This window comes from Epithele typhae (assembly GCF_022376455.1).
Source record: "Epithele typhae strain CBS 203.58 chromosome Unknown BXZ73scaffold_28, whole genome shotgun sequence".
NCBI lineage: Eukaryota > Fungi > Basidiomycota > Agaricomycetes > Polyporales > Epitheliaceae > Epithele > Epithele typhae.
In genome coordinates, this window is record NW_025954219.1 from 205038 (window position 1) to 231131 (window position 26094).

At 58.7% G+C, this 26094-nt stretch overlaps 6 protein-coding genes across 6 annotated transcripts; 3 read left to right on the forward strand and 3 right to left on the reverse strand.

The window, feature by feature from the left end:
• Nucleotides 1–1194: 1194 nt before the first annotated feature.
• On the forward strand, nucleotides 1195–2057 carry BXZ73DRAFT_78012 (uncharacterized protein; the record flags this gene model as incomplete). Its single annotated transcript, XM_048022782.1, has 3 exons — nucleotides 1195–1378; nucleotides 1414–1762; nucleotides 1895–2057. 3 exons carry the CDS (start codon nucleotides 1195–1197, stop codon nucleotides 2055–2057), a joined length of 696 nt encoding a protein of 231 aa, XP_047877313.1.
• A 4453-nt stretch (nucleotides 2058–6510) lies between these two features.
• On the reverse strand, nucleotides 6511–6835 carry BXZ73DRAFT_20704 (uncharacterized protein; the record flags this gene model as incomplete). Its single annotated transcript, XM_048017607.1, has 2 exons — nucleotides 6511–6677; nucleotides 6736–6835. Coding segments are annotated over 2 exons (267 nt in total), but the record flags the coding sequence as incomplete, so codon positions are not given.
• Nucleotides 6836–8063: 1228 nt separating this feature from the next.
• On the forward strand, nucleotides 8064–11187 carry BXZ73DRAFT_101968 (uncharacterized protein; the record flags this gene model as incomplete). Its single annotated transcript, XM_048015074.1, has 4 exons — nucleotides 8064–8350; nucleotides 8405–8530; nucleotides 8590–8983; nucleotides 10933–11187. 4 exons carry the CDS (start codon nucleotides 8064–8066, stop codon nucleotides 11185–11187), a joined length of 1062 nt encoding a protein of 353 aa, XP_047877315.1.
• A 4869-nt stretch (nucleotides 11188–16056) lies between these two features.
• BXZ73DRAFT_47778 (uncharacterized protein) lies at nucleotides 16057–16370 on the reverse strand (the record flags this gene model as incomplete). The annotated part of the gene is made up of 2 exons (XM_048019935.1): nucleotides 16057–16226; nucleotides 16301–16370. Coding segments are annotated over 2 exons (240 nt in total), but the record flags the coding sequence as incomplete, so codon positions are not given.
• Nucleotides 16371–17084: 714 nt separating this feature from the next.
• Nucleotides 17085–19784, forward strand: BXZ73DRAFT_101970 (pyridoxal-dependent decarboxylase conserved domain-containing protein; the record flags this gene model as incomplete). Its single annotated transcript, XM_048015075.1, has 8 exons — nucleotides 17085–17199; nucleotides 17255–17266; nucleotides 17314–17679; nucleotides 17842–17904; nucleotides 17964–18103; nucleotides 18158–18290; nucleotides 18353–18394; nucleotides 19222–19784. 8 exons carry the CDS (start codon nucleotides 17085–17087, stop codon nucleotides 19782–19784), a joined length of 1434 nt encoding a protein of 477 aa, XP_047877317.1.
• A 2574-nt stretch (nucleotides 19785–22358) lies between these two features.
• BXZ73DRAFT_47779 (ribonuclease H-like domain-containing protein) lies at nucleotides 22359–25310 on the reverse strand (the record flags this gene model as incomplete). The annotated part of the gene is made up of 7 exons (XM_048019936.1): nucleotides 22359–22664; nucleotides 22724–23079; nucleotides 23599–23923; nucleotides 23991–24194; nucleotides 24247–24441; nucleotides 24495–25004; nucleotides 25092–25310. 7 exons carry the CDS (start codon nucleotides 25308–25310, stop codon nucleotides 22359–22361), a joined length of 2115 nt encoding a protein of 704 aa, XP_047877318.1.
• Between the last annotated feature and the right edge of the window lie 784 nt (nucleotides 25311–26094).

Here is a 26094-nt window from a genome sequence, read left to right on the forward strand (position 1 = left end):
GTTTTCGCCCGTCCTAGCGGCCCTCTCCCAGTGCTAGCCCAAGGCCGAAGGCATCCCAAACTCGCTCTGGCACGGTGTCTGTGCTTCAACGCATCACCCGCCTCAAAGCCGACCTCCCTGGCGGTCAGGACGATCCTGTGAACACCGAGGCCGTCTTCATCCCTACAGGGTTTTCGACGTACATGATGGCATGTCCCAGCCTCACGATGTGCTGACGAGTGGGCAGCGCCAGAGCGCATGCTAGAGCTCGACGTGACCTGCGCCGTGTAGTCGGACGGGAGCGTGACGCTGCAAGCCGCCGCGCTGTCCAACGCGTCCATGTTCCCTCCTCGCCTCGCTCGTACTTCCCCCTTGCTCTTTCTCCACGACGTCACCGCAGCTCTGGTCGCCGTCGTCCACGGCTTTCCCCCCATCGAGAATGAGACGCAGCCGTTCACTGCAGGCCCCGTTCTCCTGTCGCTGTGGACGCTCCCGAACACGGGCATTTCGAGCCCTAACGGCCCCGCTCTTCAAACCTTCCATTGAGTTGTATTTTACCAAGCAAATATTTACACAGCCAGCCACAAGCTCATCGTGAAGAACACACCGACTTGGACTGCGAGGCTGGACGTGGTCCCGAACTCATTGATGAGCACAGCCGCCGTCTTCGGAGGTCCTCGAAAAGAGCACTGCTAGAGGTTGGATAATGATCAATGCTGAGCGTGCGGTGCGTGCGAGGGGTGCGTCGGGACCGCGAGCCGGGCTCGGTGGCGAGACACGAGGACACGCGCGAGGACCAGCCCTCTGGCGCCGTCCTATGCGGAACGATACCCAGCTTCTGCAGGTCGATCGTGTGTGTGGCCGCAAGCACGCATCAGTAACTTCCAAATCCCTGAATCCCTGAATCCCCGGAGTTCAGGGATTTCAGGGATCCAGGAGAACCGGGACCATACAGGGCGCACAGGGCGACACAGGGATCCAGGACGCCCGGCGCGCGCAGGGCTTCAAGCATCAGGGCACCTCGCGCGGGATTCAGGACTCGGGCTCCTAATCAGCCTAGTGCAATAGTTCGTGTAGATGGTAATCTACGTACATGTCCAGATAGTACCTATTGAACGCATCTAAGGCGTCCAGAACTCGAGTTCGTTCATAAACGCTGATGAGGTGACATGCTCGAACAATGGAGGCAACGGGGATGACGTCGCACAACTCCCCATGTTCGAGTCCACCGGGATCACCGTCGCCGTCCTCTTCTCCGAGACGTGCGACGGGCACATAGGCCTCCTCCTCCACCCGTCGACCGCCCTGATGCAGGACGCCGCGCGGCCCAAGTACCACGTCGGGCACGGGTTCCGCCGCGCGAACGGCTCGCTCTGCGTCCGCCAACTCGTCGCACTCGGTGCCGACTGGCACGCGTTTGAGTTCAACGGGGAGCGCGTCCCCGCGGGCGCGACCTCTTCATCGCGGACGCGCCGCCCACGCGCGAGCGCGACGAGCGGCTCGTGCTCCGCCACGCGCTGCATTGCCTGCGGCCCGCGCCACCGTTACGGGTGCCGCACTGGCTGCTCGGACGGCTGGCGGCACTCGGGCTGGAGCTGAGGCGGCCGACGGTCGTGAGCCATCCGAGCGCGGAGGGGGAGCCGTTGCTGTGCATGTTGCGCTTCCAGGACTTGCGCGGGAGGGAGGCGGTCGAGATCGTCATGGGGACGTGTGACCGGTGCGTCTTGGGCGATGAAGAAGACGAGGAAGACGATGGGACTGAGGAGGCATCACAACGAAGAGCGTGAGTGCGGTCGGATACGTGTGCGCGCAGTGGAAGGAGCCGTGGATGTCGACCTCACGGAGCTCAACAGCGGAGACCGGAAGGGTGATATTGCGCCCTATGCCGATGAGTATGACCTTGCCGGTGGGCTAGCTCCACAGCTGCCCACGGCCGTCAAGAACTCTGGAGGGGCCGCAACGGTGGATCAGGATTCAGCGAAACAGCAGACACCTGCGCGCGCGAAGACCCACCTTTCGTGAGGATCACGGTCAAGAACCACGTCATCAGGCTCATGTTGTGGCTCGTGCCCGGCTAGATCTTGCACTAGGTGACGCCGATAACGATTAAGTCTGCAGAGATGGAGCACACTCATGGGACACTTACCTCGAGTGTCCGACCGTGTCTCATCAGCGCCATGCTGTCCTGGCCGCCTCTCACTCAAGCGGAACTGCGTCTGACTTCGGAAAGGCAAGCGGTGCGCGGTCAGAATCGTGCGATGTGAGAGGACAGCCTGAGGCGCACACATCGTCCAGGAAAGAAGAGGTTGTGCACCGCGAAGGCTCACGCGCCGTGCGAGTTGCGCAAGCCCCACATGGGTGCAGGTCGGGGTATCGGGTGCGGGAAGGTGGATGCGCATGAGGACGAAAGTGAACGTTTGAGCACTCACAGTTGGTCCGATATCTTCACTTCGCATCTGCCGCGAAGAACCAAAACCTAGGCTTTGTTGAAACGCATGTTTGAGCCATTCTCGCACTCGGCATGCCGGCGCTCCTACCGCAGTTACGTTCAAGGTATATTTAGAGGCGAGACGCGAGGGTGGGGGAATGAAGAACGGGAGTGGGTCAAGAAGAGATGAGAAAAGCGAGCATCGAGACGCGAAGGGCGCCGGCGCCAAATACGAGTCGCCTCTCACCTCCTCCCATCTGCACGACTCGAGGGTCCGACGAATGCCCATATCAACGCATCTCTGATCATACCTTGACGCTTCGACGAGCCCACTACACCCTTCCTCCGGCCGTGTGGGATAGTATATTATTGTGCGGATGTGCATACAATCAACACTAGGTGCGCTGTTTCTTTAAACCGTCCAATATCCTGCTGAACGCCAAGCTCGAGCAGCATCTCCGCCGGCACTTCAACGCTGAGACTGCACTTCAATACAACACCGGGTAATACGACGCCTACTCCTCCTTCTAGAAATCTATCGTGCAAGTGGGCGACATCAATCTCCTTGACGAGCTCACCCCCACCTCCCTCCGCGACGGTATCATCATCTCCCGCCGCCACAATGCACGGTGCGTCCTCGCGCTTAAGGATGCTGGCACGCTCCGCGACGTCCTCGTGTGCCACCTCAGACTCCACAAGTGTGTGCACAACGTCATGCACTCGTTCAGCAAGGGCTGGGACATGCTTGGCGGTACGTCTGCGCTGCCTTCTTCTCCTTCGCGGCCCGTCGTTGCTGAACCGTGTCTATCTTTGTGCCAGCCTGGTGTGCTCTCCTGCCTCCACACCAACTACGGCAACACCACATGAGCTACAGTTCCTCGGGACGGCGTCATCAATGTTCTCCTTACCCGAGCCCCGGCAGCTCGTCCCCACACTTGCGACTGTCGAGTGGCATCCCTCCGCGGCCTCGTACGTGGCCTCGGTGATCTCCATCGGGCGCGTGCTGAGCACGGACGACCGGCCCAGGTTCTACGCCCCTTCCGTGGGGCGTGACCTCCGACTGCTCGTCCTCGCACGCCGACGACCCGTTGAACACGTTCGTGTTGGTCGTGAGCCCCGCCGTTTCCACGTCCTCGCTTGTGGGCTCCATGTGCTCCTTTGTCTTCTTTCCCCCACGCCGTCCCCTCGCTGCTCTCTCCGCGCGCGGACTATAACATTGCGCGCGCGCGATCCGGGCAGGCGGCTTTGCTACGGCACACGCACCGCACGCTGACGCCTGCTCGACATACGCGACCTCTCGCCGCGCTCATCAGCCATACCGCATCTATATACCTTCATTTACAAAAGCTGGTCTGCGACAATAAATGCAATTACATGTTCTGTATTACCGTCCCCGCCAGAACCGTCCTAAGCCCTGAGCGAGCTGGCCGAACTGGCTGGCCTGGCGCCCTGAACGCCCAGACGCCCGGGGTGAAATCCCTGGGTTCCTGGGAAACCTGGTCAGGCCCCCCAGTACCCCACAGGAGTTTGGGAAATTACTGATGCGCCGCCGCAGAGGAGAAGCAGGCAGACGCGGACGAGGGGGTGCCCCTTAAAGACGCGTCATCGCGCCGCACGGTGGGTGTCTCGGTTTTGTTGCTCCTGTGGCTGCGTCTCACTGTGGGGAGCGCGCGGGGGGCATGTCTGGGATCGCAGCGCACTCACTCCCCGCCATAGACGTTCAAGTTGATGCGGACCGCCCAGCGGCCCAGCCTGTCTCGCGCACCCCTGTCCCCACTCTCCTACACCCACCGCTAATCCCTAACGAACCAAACCCCAAAGACTTTCGAAGGGTCCGCGGGCCCCAGAGCGGTGGCGGAAGCGGAAGCGGAAGCGGCACACGCGCTACGATGCCGGCCTCTTGAGCCTCGGCAAGGATGTCGTTCAGGCAGAGACCACCTATGGGACGGTCGCGGTTACATTCAATAGGCGCCGTCTGAAAATGCGCGTAGATTACCACCTACGCGAAGCACTGTGCTAGGCTGATTAGGCCTGAGCACCTGAGCGCGCCCTGTGCGCCCTGCACGGTGATGTGCATCCACCGCCGCTGGTACGTGCACGCGTCCGTCAGACGCCCGCGCGAGCAGGGCCGCGCCCTCGCGCACTGTACATCCTCGTCCCGCGCATCCTCGTCCCTCATCCCTACGGTACGCCACACCGACCCTCGCGATCGCTCCGCTTCATAGTTAGCTACACACCCACACACGTTTCTTCCCCTTTTCGTCCCCCCGTATCCCTCATTACACGGCCGCCATGGTCAGCCACACTCGTTACCCCGTTCCGCCACTTGTTTCCCTTATTTCCGGACATCTTCAGCTGCTCGCCATGACACTCAGACTCGTAGATATGTTTGGGTGTTCGTTTCGGTCGTAGTCACGCTCTCGCGCAGGCCGCATTCGCATGTATTTAGACTCGACTCGCGCTGCATGTTATCCAGTTCATTTTCCCTCGCATCTACGTGCGTGTGCTGTGTGCTCACCCCTCGCCTTCGTATCTATTCGACCTCGCCTCCACCGTATCGTCTTCGTCGCCTATCGCCCTTCGCCGTCGCCCATCGCCCGTCGCCCATCGCCTATCGTCTATCGCCGTCGTAGCGCCCGTGCGCGCCCTCTCGTCTCGCGTCTATCCGTCTCTCCGCTCGTCTTCGTCTTCCTCTCCTCCGCGTTCGCGCACTCCGTCCCCTTCCTCCTCCGCGACACCCTCGGACGTCCTGTCCCACGGTGCTCGTCCCCTCTACCGACTTCCCGTGCTTCACGCCTACGCGGACTCGACCTCAGCCCTCTCCCCTTGTTGACTCTTACCGGAGTTAGCATCACATCACCGTATCCCTCATTCCACGGCCGCCATGGTCAGCCACACTCGTTGCCCAGCTCCGCCACTTGTTTCCCTTATTTCCGGACATCTTCAGCTGCTCGCCATGACACTCCGACTCGTAGATATGTTTTGGGTGTTCGTTTCGGTCGTATTCACGCTCTCGCGGAGGCCGCATTCGCATGTATTTAGACTCGACTCGCGCTCAGTGTTATCCAGTTCCTTTTCCTCGCATTTCCGCGCGTGCATCGTGTGCTCACTTCTCGACTTCGTCTCTACTCGACCTCAGCTCGTCTCATCTCGTCTTCGTCGCCCATCGTCATCGCACACGCCGCCTATCGACTATCGCCCTCGCCTATCGACTATCGCCCTCGACTATCGTCCGTCGCCCGTCGCCCATCGCCCGTGCGCGCCCCCTCGTCCGCGTCTATCGTCTCTTCGCTTGTCCTCCTCTCCTCTCCTCCGCGTTCGCGCACTCCGTCTCTTTCCTCCTCCGCGACACCCTCGGACGTCCTGTCCCACGGTGCTCGTCCCCTCTACCGACTTCCCGCGCTTCACGCCTACGCGGACTCGACCTCAGCCCTCACCCCCTGTCGACTCCTACCGGAGTTCACATCTCATCAACGGTCCCAATTCCCCTCGATCCCCTCGATCTAGGGATTCAGAGATTCGGGTATCTTCGCAGTTATTGATGCGCCGCGCCGCCATCGCCTGCCCGACGAAATAGGCGCAAGTCCGCCGGTATGTTGCGTTTGCTAAGGGCGCAATCACCATGGCCGGCTGATGATCGCTTCTGACCAGAGCGTTCTCTCTCCCAGACCCACGTGCGGCAATTCCGAAATATAGCCTCATCTCCATTGTCTTCCTTCAAAATGTCCGATTTCAATACACAATTGTACGTACAGGTTGACGGCGACAACCGAACGCCTCTCAGGCCACATGGCATCTACTGACCTTGGCGCCAGTTAAGCCGCCAATGGGACGGCACTGTCGACCGAGTGCCAGAGGGCAGGCTGACGGGCTGTCCGACGGGAAGGTGGACGGTGGCCGGTATGAGGGGACCAGTTGCCCGCTGAACGAGGGTCCTCGGCGCTATGCTTTGTGGGTGGAGTCGGTTGGAGATTACTCCGCCCAGACGGATATGTGGGGTCAGGTCCCAGTCAGCGCGTTCGTCAATATGGTGCATCTTGATGCCTGGGGGAAATACAAATATTGAATACATCTAGCTGGTATCAGAGAGGAAGCATGCACGTGCCTTTCACAGTGGTGGCCAGCTTGTTGCGAGCTAACGCGTTTCGCATATTGAACATCACAAGGAATGTTTCAGTCGCGTCTGTGTTCTCGTTTCGGTAGTCTGAATACTGGTGGCGTGTGTAACCCGACTCTAGGAGATACTTGATGAGCCTTCTGTACGTGTGTGCTATCGTAGCCGCAAGTTAGCCGTGCTGGTCTGGTTAATGATGGCCAACGCAACGCACCTCGCGGCGAATTCCAGCCATCCGGCAGTTCGTCCTCCGTAGCACGAGTGAAGATGTCATATGAGATGCCATAAACAGCATTGAACGGCATGGCCGCCAATCCTGGAAACTGTTGCAACACAAAATTGAGCTGAGGGGCGAATGCAGCCATGGAAGAAGAGCTGGGCAGGCTGCCGTTCCTAGGTCAAGAGTTATGAGAGGGTGATACACTCAAGTTTCCAAGCGCCTTTCCGACTAGATAAGCTGTTGGGAACAATACACGCATCCACCACTGATGAGAGCACTGAAACCCGAGGACAATAAGGGCTTGCAGCGCGTGAGAGAATTTCGACGCTTGTTCCTCTGAACACTCACCTGTCAGCCGACAGAGGACAATGGACGGCACATACTGGCGTGTATGAGAGCACTGAAACCCGAGGACAATAAGGGCTTGCAGCGCGTGAGAGAATTTCGACGCTTGTTCCTCTCACGACGGGCAACGGCCTAGCTTCGGAGCCCGAAAATGCGTAGAAAATGCCTGTCAAAGGTGTCATTTTCGGCGGGCGTTTGTCTGGTGGAGAAAAAGGGTGGGAAAGGCGAAGTTTTATGTCAAGTTTCCGTGTGTGGTAAAGTATCCTGAAAGGTGACGGTTTGGGCGGATTTTCGGACAAAGAAAAGGAGACTTGTTCGTGTGAGTTTCCAGGGGAAAAAAACGGGGGCCTCAGGTGACCTTTTCTCCGCATTGTTCGGCCCGACGTAAAAGCACCGCAAAGGCCCATTTTCAGCGCCTTTTCAGCGCTCCGAAAAATGCACGGTCAACAAACGACCTTTGCGTGCTATGGAAATGGGTACTAAAGGCCTCTTTATCGACGCTTTTTCGCACACCGTAGCACAATCTTTGATTTCTCTTTTCCACCCATTTCTCTCGCCAACATTCTTTCCAGCCGATGTGACATTTGCTCCGTTTTTTCGGCCCTCCAAAAATCTCGTAGAAATTGCCCATTTTAGTCCCTTTTTTCACACGTGCACAAAAGGCGGCAGAAAAGACACCTTTGACAGGCTTTTTCTACGCATTTTCGGGCTCCGAAGCTAGGCCGTTGCCCGTCGTGTCTGAACACTCACCTGTCAGCCGACAGAGGACAATGGACGGCACATACTGGCGTGTGTGCGAAAAGCAGCGCTTTTTGTTCTTGGCGTGGGTGGGCCAAAAGTTGATGACCACAGGTGCCTCAAGGTGTCTCAGCGCTCGACGTTCAAGCGCTCGTTGAGCTCAGGGTCATAAGTCGGCATAAGTCGGCGCCAAGGCAATAAGCGCTTATTCCCCTTCACCCCCCACACTTCCAACCACCATGGCCACTGCTTCTTCGTCGGGAGACTGGGACAGACTCTCGCGCCGTCTTGCCAACTACATGTACCGCTGCAGAGTTGACGGTTTTCTCTTGCAAGACAGCCCCCTCGAACGCGACAGAGCCATAGCAGAGCTCAGCATGAATCAGCGTACTACCACGCTCAACCCGCAGGCCTCCATCGACGCGGAGGGTGGAAACGTTGACCAGTACCTCAGGAAGGTGGACAAGGCGATCGGCGAGCTTGACGATAAGGAGAAGCAGCACCAGGATGCTTTCACGGTTGCCGAGTACGTCGTTTTCAGCCCCTCAACCCCCCACTGTCCTCACACTGCATCGTGGAGCCGTGTGCTGCGTTGGCACTGCTTCTTCTCTGCGACCCTGATCTGTAGCCAGTACGAATGCACCCTCGCCCAACCTGGCTTTGATGCCAGTGGCTTGGGGGATGTCAGCATCCGCGCCCTCCGCTTGTGAGCTCTCGATCTAGACGTTTCGAGTATTGCTTTTAACACCGTCTTGTTATTTTCAGGAGCCAAGAGATGTTCAAGGAGTATTCTCCAGGAAATTCTTCATCGCCTGCCACCCATTTTTCCACCCGCGGCTCCCCTGACATGTTGCCTTCCCCTCCTCGCACGTCTCCTCCTATGCCCCCAAGCCCTACCTGGGAGGAGGACGTTCCCATGGAACGTTCCCTGACCAAGCTCTCCACTGAGGCGATCACTGCGCTGCTGGAGGATCCCGCCGAGCTCGTCAGGCAGAGGTTTTTGTGCTTGAGCGAGGACGAATACGAAGCTGGCCAGTGGTCGGTGGAGTCGATTGCGCACACCCGTCGTGGTGTCGAATATGTGATCGTGTACGATGATACCGATGGGCCGATCCCGATGGACGAGGGGTCCATGCGTGACCTCATGGAGGAGAGCGTAGTGCTGTGACAATTGTCACAACCCTTTGGTCTTGCTCATCGCTTGCTACACATCTACGTTGTATCGCAGCCAGCTCTCCTATGTCTTCTTATGCATCAGCTTTGATTACCCATGTCTGCGTCTTTTCACGGTACATCTGGTCTCGTCCCCAGTCGCTCTGCACCGCACCCCACCACCGCCTGCACTTCCCCAACATCTTGACGGTGTACGTTCCGCTCCCTCCACTAGCCCATGCGCCTCACCAATCATCTTCCAGCCTGTGCCATGGCTCCCCACCCAACTCCAGGCTTAAGAAGCATATGCAGCCTCGAGACCTGCAGACCCCACATTCCCTCACACAGCATCGCGCGCACACTCTCTCCAGACTCTGCTCAACGCCCTACCCCCTAGGTGGCCGCCTCCTCCATCAAGACCGGGCAGCTCGTTAGCCGTCGGCATGGGCGCTTTTGCTGTGACGGCCTACGCCAGCGGCGCCACTCGGCACTCAGCCCTCGCCCTCCCCTGGTGGGTCACCGCTCTCTCTTTTTGTGCCTTCACCCACCCCCAACCTGTCAGGTAGCCTTTTTGGCCTCGCTGGTAGTCTTACCCACCTGAGTACGTCCAGAAGGACGTGCTCTGGGTGTCATTTCGACGACGCCCAGTGGCCGACGCCTGGCAGCCCTCTCTCTCCCTTCTACCACCACCCCGCCCACCCGACCGCATGCAGGGTGCACCGGGGCGGCTCACCCTCATCCTCTTCCGCCGCCTGCCTTTCTCAGCCACCCTCGTCACTGCCCATTTCCAGAACAGACGGCTCAAAAGCCGTCCGAACGGGCGCTTCTCACCACCGCCTCCCGTCCGCCCGATTTGGCAACACTGTAGATGCGCCTCGGCCACGACGAGTGGCCTGTCATACGGGGATGTGTGTGCAAACGGCATCCTCAGCGTGCCTTTGACGGTTGACCTGTGCGTCCCTTATCTCTTCTTCCCTGAATGCCATGTTGGCTTATGTAAGCCTCTCCCCTCACACCCACAGGGCTTTGGCCGCCCGGAATCGATTCCCCGCCCCCTTCTTCCACTCCCTCATACAACGAGATGAGGCCAACCTCTCCCACCAGGCGGACTTTCTTCTCGCGTCTGAGCATAGTCGAGACAGAGAGCTCTACCGACCACGCCCCATCCCTCTCCAGCACGTAGTTGTACACGTCCGCGTCTAGTTCGTCCATCCAGCCCTACTCCCCAGCCAGTAACGTCCTCGCAGCTCTGTTTCTGCTTCTGTCCACTCTACAACTGCCGACCCGTGTCCGCTCCGCCTTCCGCCTTCCACAGTCAACCAGGGCACGAGTGCAAGCGGCCACTCCATTATTCGCTCAACATCCCCCTTTCCACAATGACACCCGCTGATACGCACGTGCCACCGCTGTATGGTGCACCGCGACTACACTAGCGCGCGCCGCCGTCCACCTCGACCTCGCTCGTCCTCACGCACCTCGACCTCTCCGCCGCGCGCACCCATCGCGATCAGTCCGCGAGCACCCCGTATCGACGCTCCAGCATTCCAGGCCAGACGCGACGCCCACGGACACACCGCGGCACAGTCCACGCACGACCGAGGCCGGCACGGCACGGACCCGATCCACCTCCTCTACAGCACGCTGACCTCGTCCATCTTCTTATTTTCATTCCTCTCCTCTCCTTGCATGTTTAGTATGCTCTCCTTGTCTACATTTCGTACATTTCGTATTCTCGTATCCACTTCGCACGTCCCCCATTTCGATCCTCTGCCTTAACCTATCCCTGCTCACCTGTACCTCGATCTTCGTTCCTGTCCCCCGCGTTTTCGGCTCAGCCCTTCATTCTCGGTCTCGATTTCGTACATTTCCGTGTCTTGGACTGTACATTGATCTGTCTACACACTCGCCCTGTGCGTCGCATGTACTTAGGCTCACGCTTTTCTTGTTGATGGACAGTTCACTTTCCCGCTCCGTCTGCGCGTGCTGTGTGCTCACCTCGTCTTCGCCTTCACCTTCGCCTTCGCCTTCGACTTTGACTTCGCCCACGCCCACGCTTTCGCCCACGACCTCGACCTTCCCTTCGCTAGCGCCGCGCGTGCGCGCGATCTCGTCTATTCCATCCGCGTCTATTCCCTCATCGTCCTCCTCGCGCTCGCGCGATCCCCCGATCCATCCTCTCTTCGCGCTCGCTCCTCCTGCGGCGCGTCGTAGCTGTTCTCTTCATTCCCTCTTCGACTTCCCGCGTCTCACGCTTACTCGAGCTCACTCACTCGCCCTCACCATTGTCGACTCCTCCCGGAGTTGACTGCACATCACCGCCTCTGCGACTACTTTTGTCTCCCCATTGGCGTCCATGACCACGAAAAAACCAACTGCTGCTCCCATCGCCAAAGCCGCCTTCCCGTCAACCTGCGTCATCCACCCCCTCTGTTTCCGGGGTATCTCCCTCTAGGGGAGACGCCGAACCGCTCTCTCTCTCTCTCTCTCTCTGTGCACTACACGCCCCTCACAAACTCGCACAGCCATGCCGGCCGCCGCTCGTGCCGCTTTTCCAGGCCCGATTGGAGCACGTCCGTGCCCCCACTGATGCGCACGCCGCACGGCCAAGGTACCAAACCACCACCGACGCAAACCGAGCCAAACTGCACCCCCAACCGTCCACGCGATGCACCGACCGCCCCGTTACCGACACCCGCACGCCGCTGCCGACAAGACCTCGCGCAACGCGCATCAACGCGCGCACTGGCCGACATTGCCACCACCACACCGTGGCTCGCACACACGAAGCCCACCGACCGATAGCCTCCCTGACAGTCAAAGCTCACCACGTCCTCGGACATCCCATATTGCCCCACATACCTTGCGCACACCCGAATCCTTCTTTTGCACTTCTCCATGTCCCGTGATTCCCTTTCGAATGTTCTGTATTCCTCGACGCTCCGCCACATTCCCACTTCCTTCGGTCCCACATTGCGATATCCCAGCTTGAGTCCGTCTGTACCTTATACACGCCACCAACCACCCTCCCTACGTCTCGCTACCATGGCCCCTACCTTACGCTCCATGGAGCATAGAGCATTTGTAGCATCGTAGCCCCACCCCGGGGGCACACTAGTAGTCCTCGCAGGGCCCTTGGGCCACTGCGCGTAGGACATCCACGCTAGAGCATATATGAGCCCACTGACGATGTGCGATTATTTCCCATAACCCGTCCACCCATCAATCCGAGTCAACCTGTTATGGCCTGCTCCGCCTATCCGTTTACGAGCATCGGCGCGCACCCGCAACGGACGTCTTAGCATACGATCACCGCAGCCACTAATTAGTGTACATGGTTTATATGCCCGCCTCCGCATCCCTGCCTCGGCACGCGATTGCCTCAGGCTCCCTCGTCATCCCCCGCCTTTCCTTCCCTCCCGCTCTGCGAGCCAACGAGGACACTCGCGCTTCTACACTACCGTCCTTACACGCTTACGCCACCCGTACCCGCCTAATCGACACCCTCTCCCGCGCACGTGCGCCTACCCTTGTCCGCGCCCGCTCGACCTCGCCCGCGCTCCCGCGATCTCGCGCGCGCGACCGCAACACAACCTCTTCGAGGGAGGGCATTTGACCAGCGCGAGACATCCACCCCAGTGCCCAAAAGTCGACGACGGGTTCGAACTTTCCGGGCCGCCACGGACAGCCTGGTCAAAGTTCGAATCCACCTGACCAAATTTTCCGTCACGCTCCAAATGGCGGTTCAATCAATTTGAAATCGCACGGTATGTGGTCGGCGCGGGGGTTGTCTGGACGGTGTTTGCGTTGGCATTTATGGCGGTTTGCGCGTGTCGGGGGCTGGTGTGGGGCGGTGGTATCGTTTTCAGGGTTAGCAAGACTTGCCCCGAATGTCTCCCAGAGGCGTTCTGTTGTGTCAATGTAAGTGAAGAGCTGTGGGAGAGTGTCTGCGTTGTTGAGTAAGTACTCGAGCTTTCCGCCCTTCCGTCTGAGCCTCACACGAATGTGCGCCATGCACTCACGTGAGTACGCGGAGCATCGGAGCAGGAAGCGCACCACCGTTTTGGCCTCCGCCCCGCATGTCAGGCATATGTCGGTGTCCGTGCGGCGTATGTGGTAGAGATAGGCATGGGGGGGGGGGGGGGGGGATGTGGCCCGTGCGGAGCTGGATGGGTAGGCACGCCTGTCGGCGGGAGGGCGGTGCAATGGGGCTGAAGTAGTAGGACTTGGAGGGGGGCAATGGGTCGATCCGGTTCGTCCCCCTTATTTAATTTCCCCTTTTCGCGACGTGCGTCGCGCATTCAGCGCTCAGTGCAAAATAAGTGGCCGTAGCTGTAGGGCAGCAGCGACCGTATTTGCGAACAAGCACGAGTTTGATCCCGGTGCATTATCCGCAAGCACTAGGAATGTTTACAAAATTTTCTCCATGGGCGCTTACCCTGCGCGCAGCAGTTGGAGCCGCACGGTGGCGTCGTGACTCGTTAGTTGCAGCTGGGTCCCAGAGCGCTGAAGCCCATCCTGCGACAGCCCGCCACCTTCAACGCCACCCTACTGCCACTGCCGCGGCAACGCGAACTTGCGCCACTGCTACTAGTCAAGCCCAAAGGCGCCATTTAAAATGCCTAGGTGCGATCTGTGCAACAAGGTATTCCATATGGGGCTGGCCCGCCATTTGAGGGAGTGCAAAAAGTACATCTTCGAAATCCATGGCGAACTCATTACAAGGCGAGAAAACGGCACAATAAGTTGTCGGTGCCTTCGCAGTAACGAAACCATCTCAAGTTGCACTGCGAAAATAACAACCAAACACGCCCTCACAGCTCACCTGAAAGGATGCACAGGATGGCAAGTAAGCAGAGAATCCACAAACCCACCCACCTGCTTGCTTACTTCCGTCATTGTGGCAAACGAAGCAGCAACTAGATGAGTCCCAGATCGTGCTGGTGCCTCTTCAAGGCTCAGCTTCGCTTGGAGAAGCTTTGAAGCCCATGGATATTGTGAGCCCTTCATTGTTGAGTCCGATGCTTGAGATGGCGGCCACCTGCTCACTTGCATGTCTTCGGCACTGCAGGACCCAATGTAAGCATTTATTCTATTTCGGCGGTGACTTGTTGCTGCCAGCTCACCAGTGTCGCACTGAATAAGTCTAATTCCTTCCGAACTACCCATATTCAGATATGAAGCTGCCAGTCGACCTGCTAGTCCAGACGCTGCTGCCGAGGGTGATGAAGAACACACGGAAGAACTTCAGCATGACCCTCCTGCAGACTCCGCTCCCACATCTGATAAAGATGGCGGCGGCTACAGCAATGCAGCACCTCAAACTCGGGCTCATTCCCGGAACGCTGATGCTTTCCAAGCCAACATTCAGCGTCGCTTAGAGGATCTTCTCCGCGATGAAGACAGCTGGGAGCATCTTGTGGACCGAGTTGTGGCGATCAGCCCAGAAGGCGGAACGGTGGTTGTTATGTAAGCATTTTAGTCTACGATCTGCAATTTGTGAAACTGACAAGGCATTTGTTTAGCAAGGAGGACATCTTGGGCGACCACGGCCTGTAGGTGTGCCCTACTCGGCGCAATAGGAACACCATCCGCTAATTTCAACAATTACGTCAGGATCTACCCTGCGCTTCTAATACCCCAGCAGAAGTGCAGAGAGAAGGCGCCACAGAAGGCAAGTCCAGGCTCTAACCTGCTCATTGTTTGAGCTACCACAACTTTAGCATCCACTAGCTTCTCGACTTCATTCTAGCAAGCACACAATTCCAAAATTGCACATCGGAGGAAGCAGGGGTCAAGGCTCTGCATAGGTTTAGAGAGGAGGCTCCACAGGAGGGGAGTTCAGCTTGTGATCTGCTCATTAAAAGTGCTAATGCTACTCCACCAGCTTCTCGACTTCCTTCTCGCACGCTTGAAGTTTCGCTGTGGCGGAGCGGGGGGAGCGGTGGACACGGCGCGCCGATGATGCATCCTGGGATAACGTATTGCGACTAAGTTGCTATTTTGATGGAGGATATGATGTGATACGGACGTCGGACGCGGAGAGGAGCGTGCCCTGCTCCAAGAGGGACGCGCTGTCGGATGTGGACACTGTGGTCCGCCCGTGGCTCACCCGACCGTGGACACGGACGTGGCGGCAGTTGAGCTCAAATTCCACGGGTTCGAAGCCAAGACGATTAGCTGCTCTGAGGCAAGCAGGAGTGCTTATTGTGCGTTGGGTTCTCAGGATGCAAGGCTGATGGGCGCGCGTCGACTTCCCTGCCACAGCAAACGTGAGGATAACTGCCGAGGCCACACCCGCTACTACTTTCGTCCTGTGAACACCCCCACCACTCGCTCGAGAACCACCACTGACAACATGTGTTTCGTTTAATTTTCTTTGTTAGCACCCCTACGCCTTGAAGAATTACCACCTGCCTACTGTCCGCGCCTCCACCGCGCCACCTGGCCAATCACTCGTTTCAGCTCTCCGTCTGCCACGCTCGCGCCCCCTCCGCCAGTCCTCCTCTCCCGCTGCTCCTGCTCCACCCGCCCACTTGGCGATCCTCGCTACCCCTAGTCATCAGTAATTTCCCAAAGTCCTGTGGGGTCCTGGCGGGCCTGACCAGGGTTTCCAGGAACCCAGGGATTTTGCTCCAGGCGTCCGGGCGTTCAGGCCGTTTCGGGGCGTTTAGGGCCCCAGGCCGGCCAGTTCAGTCAGGGATTTCAGGAATCCGGCAGGTGGGGGGCATATAACATTTATTATCACGGACATACTATCGTACATGTAGGCATACAGACGGGTGCGACTCTTCACAACGCTCCTCGTACGTGTCCGGGTCCGAGCCCCACTTCGTCGGCGCAACTGCGGGCAGTGGCACGGGCATCAGAGGGCATCACACCGCGAAGTAGCACTCGCTCTCCAAGTCCGAGCCGTCGCCCGCGCTGCCAGACCTGAACCCGCTCCCCCAGTGGCTACGCGCTAGTGCGAGTGTGCGGAGGACGGCGAGGGCGACGTACATGGGGAGCGATGCGGGGAAGGCCGTGCGCGGGAGCACCCCGGCGTTCGTCCGGGTCGAAAGCGCGGATTTGGTGGGAGCCTCCTCACCTCGTGCACCTCGGACACGAGCAGGTCTCGAACCTGATGGTGAGCTGTGAGGGGGAGCTCGAGCCACGCCCCGCCGAGGGAAAAGTCTCGTGCGTGCGTAGGCGCCGCTTCGTGTTCGACCGGACTGCGAACGAGTTTGTGCACGTCGGGATCGGGCACTTGAACGCTGCAGCAAACAGAGTTGAAGTTGAGTCAGCATGGAAACTGACGCAAGTCCACACACGACACACGACCACAAACATTTCGCGCCCGAGTGCGAGTTCGTGTGCGTTGCGAGCCCACTCAGCCGGGGGAACATCTTAAAGCACACCGTGGGTGCCTCTTGCTCTTCTTCGCCGGCCCCCGCCGCTGTGCATCTCCGCAGCGGGATATGATTATATGGTTGCGGAGGGAGGTGAGCGCGAGCTCATCGAGGAGGTTAGTGTCGTACCTGGTGTTGCACAGAAGTCCGGTCTTGGCGTACAAGTGCTGGCGGAGATGCTCGAGCCTGACGTACAGCGGGATATTGGACGCTTCAGATAAACAACTCACCCGGTATTGATCGTACGCCCATCCACCTGACACTTTCTGTCCCACACAGCCGAAAGAAGGGTGTAATAGGCCTGTCGAAGCGTCGAAATATGATCAGAGATATGTTGGATACTATGGGCATCCATAGTACCCACCTTATCCATAGTACCCACCTTATCCATAGCATGAAGCCTTCATATGGGCTTGGTGTGGCTTTTTTCGCGTTTGTGAGCACGCTGATACCGCTATGACTTGTCCTCAGGCGGTGTGTCAAGTGGTGGAGATGGGAGGAGGGTGAGAGGCGACTCATGTTAGGCGCCCGAGTCCTGCGCGTCTTCGGTGCCCACCGCACGCGGCTTTCTCATCTTGCTTCTTGACCCAATCTCACTCTGCTTTCCTCCACTCCCGCGTTTTTCCCCGTTACGCGCCCTGGGGCCAGGCTTCTCTTCTCCAGTATCAGCTCCGCGCAACACCGCCCTAGAAGATGCTGCCTCCGATAACAGCGAGGTCGAAGATGTCCTCGACCCTGAGCAGGTGGAACTTGGAAGACGCTCTGTTCCGCGAGCTCACCACGCAGGCTGCTGCAGGCGACATCCCTCAAGCGAAGGTTACGCTCTCCGCATGGCCAGGTAAGTCATCGCTGTAGTTGTCCATTTGAGCCACGCAGATGTAGCCCTCCTTTAGGGATCGTCACAGGTATACCCAACCCGCGCAGGTCACGGGTGCCGGTGAGGGTCGCGCAGGTATCGACTATCATGATCTGAACCTCAAGAATGACAACTCGAAGATCGTACGTGTTGTCGCTCCCGTTCTCTTCAATCTTGTCATACTCACTGGCCGCCCTGAAGACGTGCATCATCGACTGGGAGTTCACCACCGCACGCCCGATTTGGGCGTGCGCGCACGTCTCCGCCTTCCTACAATCTTCGCCCTTCAACGCAAACTTCTCTTCCGCGCGACCATCGAGCGCCTCGCCCGCTCCCCTAATGTGCTCATGATCCACGGCCGTCCCGTGCTCATCCCGCTCGCCGACCTTGCCTGCTTCTGGCTGCACCACGAGGCGACCGGCATGGCTCGGCGTGAAGGCGGTGCTCGTCCTCGGCCTCAAGGTGCGCGACCTGTAGGTACGCGTGGAGGACGGGTTCGCGCTGCCCGGGGGTGCGATGGTGCGCGAGGCGGTGGAGGAGGACATCGCCTGGTGAAAGTGTCCGTTCCTGGTCGGTGAGCACTTTCCCATAACCTCTTATTGATCCTGCTGAATCGCATGGCAGTCGCGACCATCGGGACCACGAACACGGGCGCGATGGACCGCGTCGACGAGATCGGGCAAATCCGTGAGTGCGCCTACGGTTATCTGAGCGCCGTGGTTGCTGATCATGCCGACCGCGTCCAGTGAAAGACTACCCCTTCATCTGGTTGCACGTCGACGCCGCGTGGGCCGGCATATCCTTTGCTTGCCCCGAGTACTGCGAGCAGAGCCAGCTCGCTGCCATCAACGAGCACGCAAAGTCGTTCTGCACCAATTTCCACAAGGTCTGCCGTGCGCCCGTCCCGCCTGCCCGCCCCTGCTGACAGTGCGCGCAGTAGGGCCTCGTCAACTTCGACGCGACCGCACTCTGGGTCTGCCAGCGCCACGACCTGATCGACGCGCTCGACGTCACCCCCGCGTTCCTACGCACGAAGCAGTATGATGCCGGTCAGTCGCTCGCCTGGAGGATGCGTACGCTCCCGACTCGCCCGTCTCTGCGATCTCGCTCGCTCGACTCACGTTCCTTCGGGCAGTCCACACCCTCGAGAGAGGAGCTGTCGCGCTGGTTGAGCGTCGTGAGTGGCCGCGCCGGGAACGTGACGGCGAACACTACCTTCTGCGCTTGACGTGTACATTAGAACACTTTGTATACCTATTCTTATCTGTGTTCCCACCCCTAGGCCGCCGCCGCCGCCGCCTGAATCCCTGTGCGTGCCGGGCGTCCTGGATCCCTGCGCCGCCCTGTGCGTCCTGTATGGTCCCGATTCCCCTGGATTCCTGAAATCCCTGAAATCCAGGGACCCAGGGATTCAGGGATTTTGGAAGTTACTGATGTAGGGCGACCACCCTCAGCCCCGCCGCCCAGCACGCACGAGGCTGCTGCGGGGAGCAAGGCACGATCGTCGATCGTCGACACCAGGGTCGAGCATCACGGACGGACAACATCGGAAGAAGTCGCACATAGTGGTACCTGCCTGGCTCTGCGGTCTCATGGGGGCATATATCGCGCGTCCCCACAGGCCGCTCGCCTCCTATGCAGCGCGCATGTGGATCCACATCTCGTGAAAGGCGCCGTAGTCGACGTGGTCCCCCCGACAGATGACCTGGACGGCCTGGTGTGGGTCCAGCAACAATTTGCACAATGGGCACTCAACCTCCCGAGCAACTCCGCTGTCTCCATTGCTCACACCTACCTGGGCCTCTGGCCGATCCGACATCGCTGCCTAATGCTGGCCATCCGCCAATGACCCAGAGCACCCCTGCATAACAATGGCTGTTCTACCGCGCGCTGCGCTCGCTATGGCAGTTGTGGTAGCACGCGCAGGACACGCCACGTGATACCCCGACCTTCTGGGAGCGGTTACTGCCAGTGGCCTTGGCCCACCGATCTTCCTTGCCCTAGACGTCGAGTCGTCCCCTGAGGTCTGTGCGGACCTACAGGCGGCGCTAAAGGCGTCCCTCAAGGATGCCCCCGTGCGTGGAGTCTCCCAGAACGTCCAACTCAAAGTCTGGCACGAATGCATTTTCCCCTCGCTTCGCCCTCAGCCCATGCTGGCGAGGATTTGCGCACACCAATCCTACCTCACGCCCCTCCCACGGGAAGACCGCTCCGCAGTCGTCCGCCTCCTCCCAGGCTGCCATCCCAACCATATCGAAACAGGACGCCACACCGTGCCCTACACGGGCAGCTCGGAGGACCGCCTCTTCCGCTTCTGCGCTCACGACGCCGTGGAGACGGAGCTCCATGTGCCCCTCGGCTGCGACGGGCTGGACATCTCCGAGGCCCGGGATGAGCATCTGGTGGCGCCAGAGGAACGGCAACTGCACGTATACCGGGTCTGGGAATCGGAGGGCGACACGACATTCCTGGCGGGCCGCCGTGGCTGGCGGCCGACGAGGCGGTCCGTCTTTTTGGGCATGTGGGTCTGCTGGGCTTTTGAGAGGTGTGCGGCAATCCCACCGTGACGCCGTGGCGTAGCCAGTGCTTTGCAACAATAATGAGTGTTTTTGATGTGCATATCCAACGGTGAATTCCTCTTTATTCCGCTGTTGCATCACAGTGGACAGCGCGGGCACCTACAGCCTGAGATGGGCCGACGCCGGCGACGTGCAGGGGCGCTCCCTGTGCGCATAAGCACTTGCGTGATGGACCTAGGGCGTCGAGGCATTGGGTGCAGTGTGGAACGCCGGGCGGCAGCCGCAGATCAGCAATTCTGTAAACGTCTGGTCACCTGGAAAATCCAGGCATTTCAGACGCAAACCAGCCGGTCAGGAAAACGGCGCAAGGTTAGACGCCCTAAATTGATCGGCGATCAGCGTTCATGCCACGACCGCCGATCAAATTTCGTCCCGGGTGGGCGGAACACCACCAGTGCGCAATATTCGGGGACGGGGTGACCAGAGGCAAACGACCGCACCCGCAAGCAGGCGCGGCGGACTGGCGCCCCGCTGGCGCGACTCAACCAGCGGCCACTGGGAGCTCAGGCCGCCGCCACCTGTGGCGAAGGGGGCCGCTGGGGCCACTGGGCCCAGCGGGTGAACGCATAGTTCTCATATATCGGACCAGCGGCCACATAAATCAGTGTTTAACCACAGTTTGCACGAGTTGAGTCGCGCGCGCAGCGGCCCGGCACCAAATCTGAGCCCGTTCAGACGAGCGCGAAGAGCTGGCGCCTCTCCCCGCAAGCTGGCGCGTCGTGAGAGCGGCCAGTCCTCCAAGCGGAGTCCTAGGGTTCGACTACATATTCCAGGCCGTCTGTAACATATGTTACTAACAAACCGACCCTCAGACGCCATTTGTAGCACGTGTAAGTAACATGTAACTAATTCGAAATGTAATGAGGGTCTAGTGCTGCGGAGAATAGCCCTACCAGTCCCCATCCTTAGTCAGATCGCTGTCGGAATCCTCATCATCGGACGTAGACAGCGAGATTCGTGCAGCACCCACAGTAGAGACGCATCATGGCACGCAGACGACACCAGGCGACCCCTCTGAGGGTATTCCAAGGAGATGGGGAGACCACAATTGCGACAAATACTCTTCAGGATAGCGGGAGCTTGCACAGGGCCCTTTAAAGAAACGTGTGATTTTCAGTGAAAGCACAAATATCTGAGCCACTGATGTGCAGTCAACTCCGGGCTCAGGAATCAACAAGGATGAGGGCGAGTGAGCGAGCGAGCGTAAGCGTGAGTCGCGGGAAGTCGTATAGAAGCAAATACGACGCGCCGCGGGGAGAGCGAGCGCGAAGGGAGGATGGATTGGAGGATCGCGCGAGCGCAAGGAGGACACCGCGGGGATAGACGCGGGAGATGGACGAGGTCGCGCACACGGGCGCTGGCGAAGGCGAGGGCGAATACGGGGGCGTGGGCGAAAGCGTGGACGTGAACGTGGGCGTGCGCGAAGTCGAAGTCGAAGGCGAGACTAGATGAGCACACTGCACGCATAGATGGAGCGGGGATGTGAGCGCAGATAGACCGAGGCAGCATGAGCCGAAATGGGGGGCTCGCGAAGTGGATACGAGGATACGAAATAGAGCAAAAATAAAGCAGGAGAGAAGAAGAAACATACGATATGAGGAGTGGGGTACCATCACGAGACAAGAACGTGTCGTCAGGCTATGGAGGATGGGGATCGAGTGCGGGCAGGTGATGACTACGAGCGAGCGTGGGCCACGCCGCGGTGCGTCCGCGAGTGTCGCGTCGGGACTGTGGTGCTGGGGCGTTAATCCTGGGGTCCTCGCGGGCAGATCGCGACGGGTGTGCGCAGTGGAATGGTCGAGATGTGCGAGGACGAGCGAGGACAAGGTGGGCGGCGGCGCGCAGGCGCTAGTGTAGTCGCGGTGCACCGTACAGCGGTGGCACGTGCGCATCACCACGTACAGAGCTTACCTGCAGCTCACTCGCCAAGGATAAGGATCGTGCCCCAGACGCTCCGGAGTCCGCCAGCATTCACGTACAACTCGGGGTGTGAAAGGGCAAAGCGGCGACAGGTGGACAAGCGCGGAAACATAAGGTTACATAGGGATCGACTACATATTCCGGGCCGTCTGTAACATATGTTACTAACAAACCGGCACTCAGGTGGTATTTGTAACACGTGTAAGTAACATGTAACTAATTCGAAATGCAATAGAGGTCCAATGTGGCGGAATGTAGCGCTACCAGTCCCAATCCTCGCTCGAATCGTCATCGGAATCTTTACCATCGGCCGTAGACAGTGAGCTTGATGTAGCACCGACAGTAGGGATGTGGTGTGACATGTCGGCATCTTCAGGCTCCTCGTCTGCGAGAATTCCAAGGATATGGGGAGATGACAAGTTCACGAGGGCATGTGGAACCAACTCAACGAGTGGGACCGCGTTGCCATCGGTACTCGACGGTATGGGTTCGCACTGCGTCGCAGCGCGCGGCTCAGACGTGTGCGCGCCGCCGCCAGCTGGCCCATCCGTATCGGAATCGTCTGAGCTGCTCTCAGCAGACGCGTCCGACACACCCTCCTCATCCAGGGTGCCGGCCATCTTCTCGAGGTCCTTCTTGACATCACGGAATGTGACTCGAAGCGATCGTGACTGTGGGGCAGGATTCGGGATCCCAGACTGGGCCAACTCCTCGGCCTTTCTCTGTTCCGATGTTACCATCAGTTGAGATATTTGCGTTCGCGGCCCGTGGGTTCACATCAGAGAGACACACCTTTGCAGTCCAGTGCTGACCAACCTGCACCATGTTGATCAGAGTTTGAGCCGTTTGTTTGCCTCGGAGCGGGGTGTTGAGTCGTGTGAAGTTGGAGCCTGTGCGCTCGTCCGGCATGGAGTTGGCGAGGATTGAGAACAGCTTCACCACAATAAGCTGTCGATCTCTGCATCAGATAACGGCAGCCTGATATAAGCTGAGATTGGTTTGCTCACTGCAAGCACGTTCGCATGCGGATGATTCATGAGAGGTTGCCAATAATCAAGCGGGGCGACGTCAAAGGCCGGAGTATTGAAGGGGTATTGCTGGCGCCAATAGCACTCGAGTTGAGATCGCAAAGCTTTGGTTGCAGCTTTTCGACCTCCAGCATGCTTGATGTGCAGTGCAGCGGGCTCGGAAGGGTGCTCTTTCGAGCGTTCAACGATCCGCCTGAACGCGTCCTTGCAGAAGGCTTTCAGGCGAGCATACGCACGCGGATGAGGAATTGTGAGGTCGGCGTCGGAGGCCGGTATCACAATGTTTGTCGGCTCCAGTGGGCTGATAAGGATGGCGTCGGACCGTACTGGGTAACCTGTAGAGTAGTTGACAGATTAGAGATGATAAGCAGCCTCGCAGTGAGCCGTAAGTGTTAAACGAGATGAGCCGCACGCGCCAGGCACGTCGAGCGCGGCCGGGGTTGTGGCACGCGCCAGGTGCGCGTCGAGCAGGACGCGAGCCGAAACTTCGGGCGCGGCGAGCAGGACATGAGCAGCTATGCATGCCATGCAGCGCTTCGACCGCGGCAACCCGGCACACGGAGCGCGGCACGCGTAGCGAGCAGGATGTGCGCAGGACACGTTGTGCCTGCGTAGGGGTAGACTCGGACTCGGTAAAGTGGGCATGCCGTGCACTTCAAACGCGGCGAGCTGCATGCGTCGGGCGCGACGAGCACAACATGAGCAGGACATGTCGCACCTGGCGCATGCAGCGCGGCGACGTGTACGTGGCGAAATGGATGTGCCCGCGGCCGCATAACTCTCATCCACGACCGAGCGCGCCGCAGCGCGGACCCATAACGATCCAACTGAGGTGTGAGGAATAGTATACGTACGAGAATCGAGACAGAACCCGGCGAAGTAGATATCCTGGTTCACAAAGAAGTCATCGTATCGGTTGTTGAATGCGGTGATGACAAGGTTGGCGAGGTCGCGTGGGATTCCCGTCTCATTGTGTCCCTTGCTGAAGAGGTCCCGAAGTTGGGCGGCGCAAGCCATGAAGAAGACCCAGACGTCAGATACATTGGTGTGAACCGATTCGAGAGCCCAGAGCGATCGAATGAGGGGTTGAATGATGGTGGTGTAGACAGTGAGCATCCGACGGAAATCCAGAAGGGTAGCGCTGTAGGCAGTGGCAAACATATCTTGAATATCGCGTTGCTGACGAAACAACCCCGAGCCCTGTCAGTGAGCCGCAGTTCTGAGCAAAGAGGTGAGGACACTGCACCTTGAATTTGATATGCTTTGCCTTGACAAGCGCCTGAATCTTGTCGAGACAAGGTAGAAGCGACGTCGCACCGGAGTAGTGACCTCCAAACCGAGTCTTGCCAATCTGCTGCAGACCGAGAAGTTTGGGCTCATCTGCTACATGCTTGCGCAAGAGAGCTGACGCCAGACGAGATCGAGAGAAGTAAGCAAGGATCTTCTTGAGCTTGCGGATCGGCTATACAAACAATTATTACGACTAGTATTTCCCGTGCAACCATGGTCGAGCTCACCTCCACGAAAATGGCCAACTTGGTGATATCCCGGATGATGCTGTGGGTGTGGTGGATGCAATCACAAAGGTTGAAGACGGTTGGAACACGCTTTACAAGGTCACCACGGGTTTTCAGTGTGACGGCCGTGCTGTCTGAGACAACTGCAGCGACTAGACCCCGGTCAATGCTGTCAATAGACTGAAATGCGCAGTCAGAACGAGCTGCATCAACTGGCGGCATAAACGACTCACTGCAAGGATCTTCGACAACACCCAATCTGCGGTGTGATGCTCGTCCGAGCCCACGTGGCCGGTGAGATAGACGACCTCACGGTTTGGGGTCGTAGCGTGAACATGGTAGATGGAGTCGCGCCGAGTGTCACCACCGTCAAACGAGATTGTTATATTCTGGCATTGACGGAGCATCTTGATGTTCTCGGCACGAATGAAATCCGCCTCGGCCGGGATGATATCCCGCGTGAACTTGCTCGACGAGGCTGGGGTGAACATAGGATTCAGGAGTGTCACGAAACTGATCCACTCCTTCGTATCAACGATGTTTGGAATTAGTCCACAGCAGCAGATGAGACGCATGATGAGATGGTTCCCCTGCAAGTTGAGCAGCTCCTTGCGCTTCGGCATGTCCGAGCGCGGCCCGGTAACAAATGCATCGAGCGTTCCTGACTTCGCGACCGCCTTGGAAGACGTCGATGACCCTTTGGCGGTCGACTCGCCATGCTTCGCCCGCTTGCGAGGGATACTCTTCAAAATAGCGGGAGCCTGTCCCGCATCCTTCGGAGAAGCATTTTCAGCGAAAGCATATATATCTGAGCGGCATACAGAACTTACCTGCAGTTGACGTGCCAAGGATCGTGCCCCGGACGCTCCACCAGCCTTCGCGTACAACTCGGGATGTGAACGGGCAAGGTGGTCACAGGTGGACGAGTGAGGAAACACGCGGGACGTAGCGGGGTTCCCAACAAGCGTGTATGAGCATCCATCAGCTATACACGACCACCCAAAACCCTTCTCGCCTCGTTTTCCGTTGAGCTTGATCAGGCTGTGCATCAACTTGTTCTTCGGCTGACCGACTTTCGACTTTTTGGCCCCAGCCTGGTAGCAGAGCGTTGGGATCTGATCTGCGCGGGACTAGAATGACCTAAACTCACCTGCGATGAGGGACTGTCGCTCTCATCATCCCCACTCTCCACATCCGCATCTGAAGCCGAAGAGATCGTGACCGCCTCGCTATGGCTACGCTTACGCACGGTCGAGCTCTTCGTGCCAGAGGTAACTGGGCCACTGCCGGCCTGTTACTGCAGTGAGAAAGATGAGATGTGCATGGAAGCCTTGAGTCGTACCTGTCGAGTGACCTTCTCTGCCCCATCCTTGATGTCATTAGCCCACTTGACTAGCACCCCGTCTCCCGGGTGGAGGCGGAGATAGGTCCGGAGGACGCCAACAACGGCCTCAATCGGAGGACCGCGCTCGACAATCGGCACGATACCGTCCCCGGTGGTGCGCGAGTTCCAGCCAAATAAGGCCTTGAAGGCCTCATTCACTGCGCCAACTTCTCCCAGGTCCGCGACGCGCTCCGAGTCCGGGGTGAACTTGAGGAATGCAGCATAGTGGCCCGGGTTGTTTTCTGTGCGAAGGGGAAGGGTAGATGGAAGGGAGCGGAGAGCTGCGGCAAGCTCCGTAAGAATTGGCGTGTCAATGTGGATTTTCGTGGCCCCCGGAGCGTCAATCTGGGCCATGGTGCTCTGGCGACCCGAACCGAGGGACAGAGAGCGGGGGAAGCCAGTGCGTTACGTATCCGCCAGCATGCGTGTTCCCGTGGGTCGTGGTGACT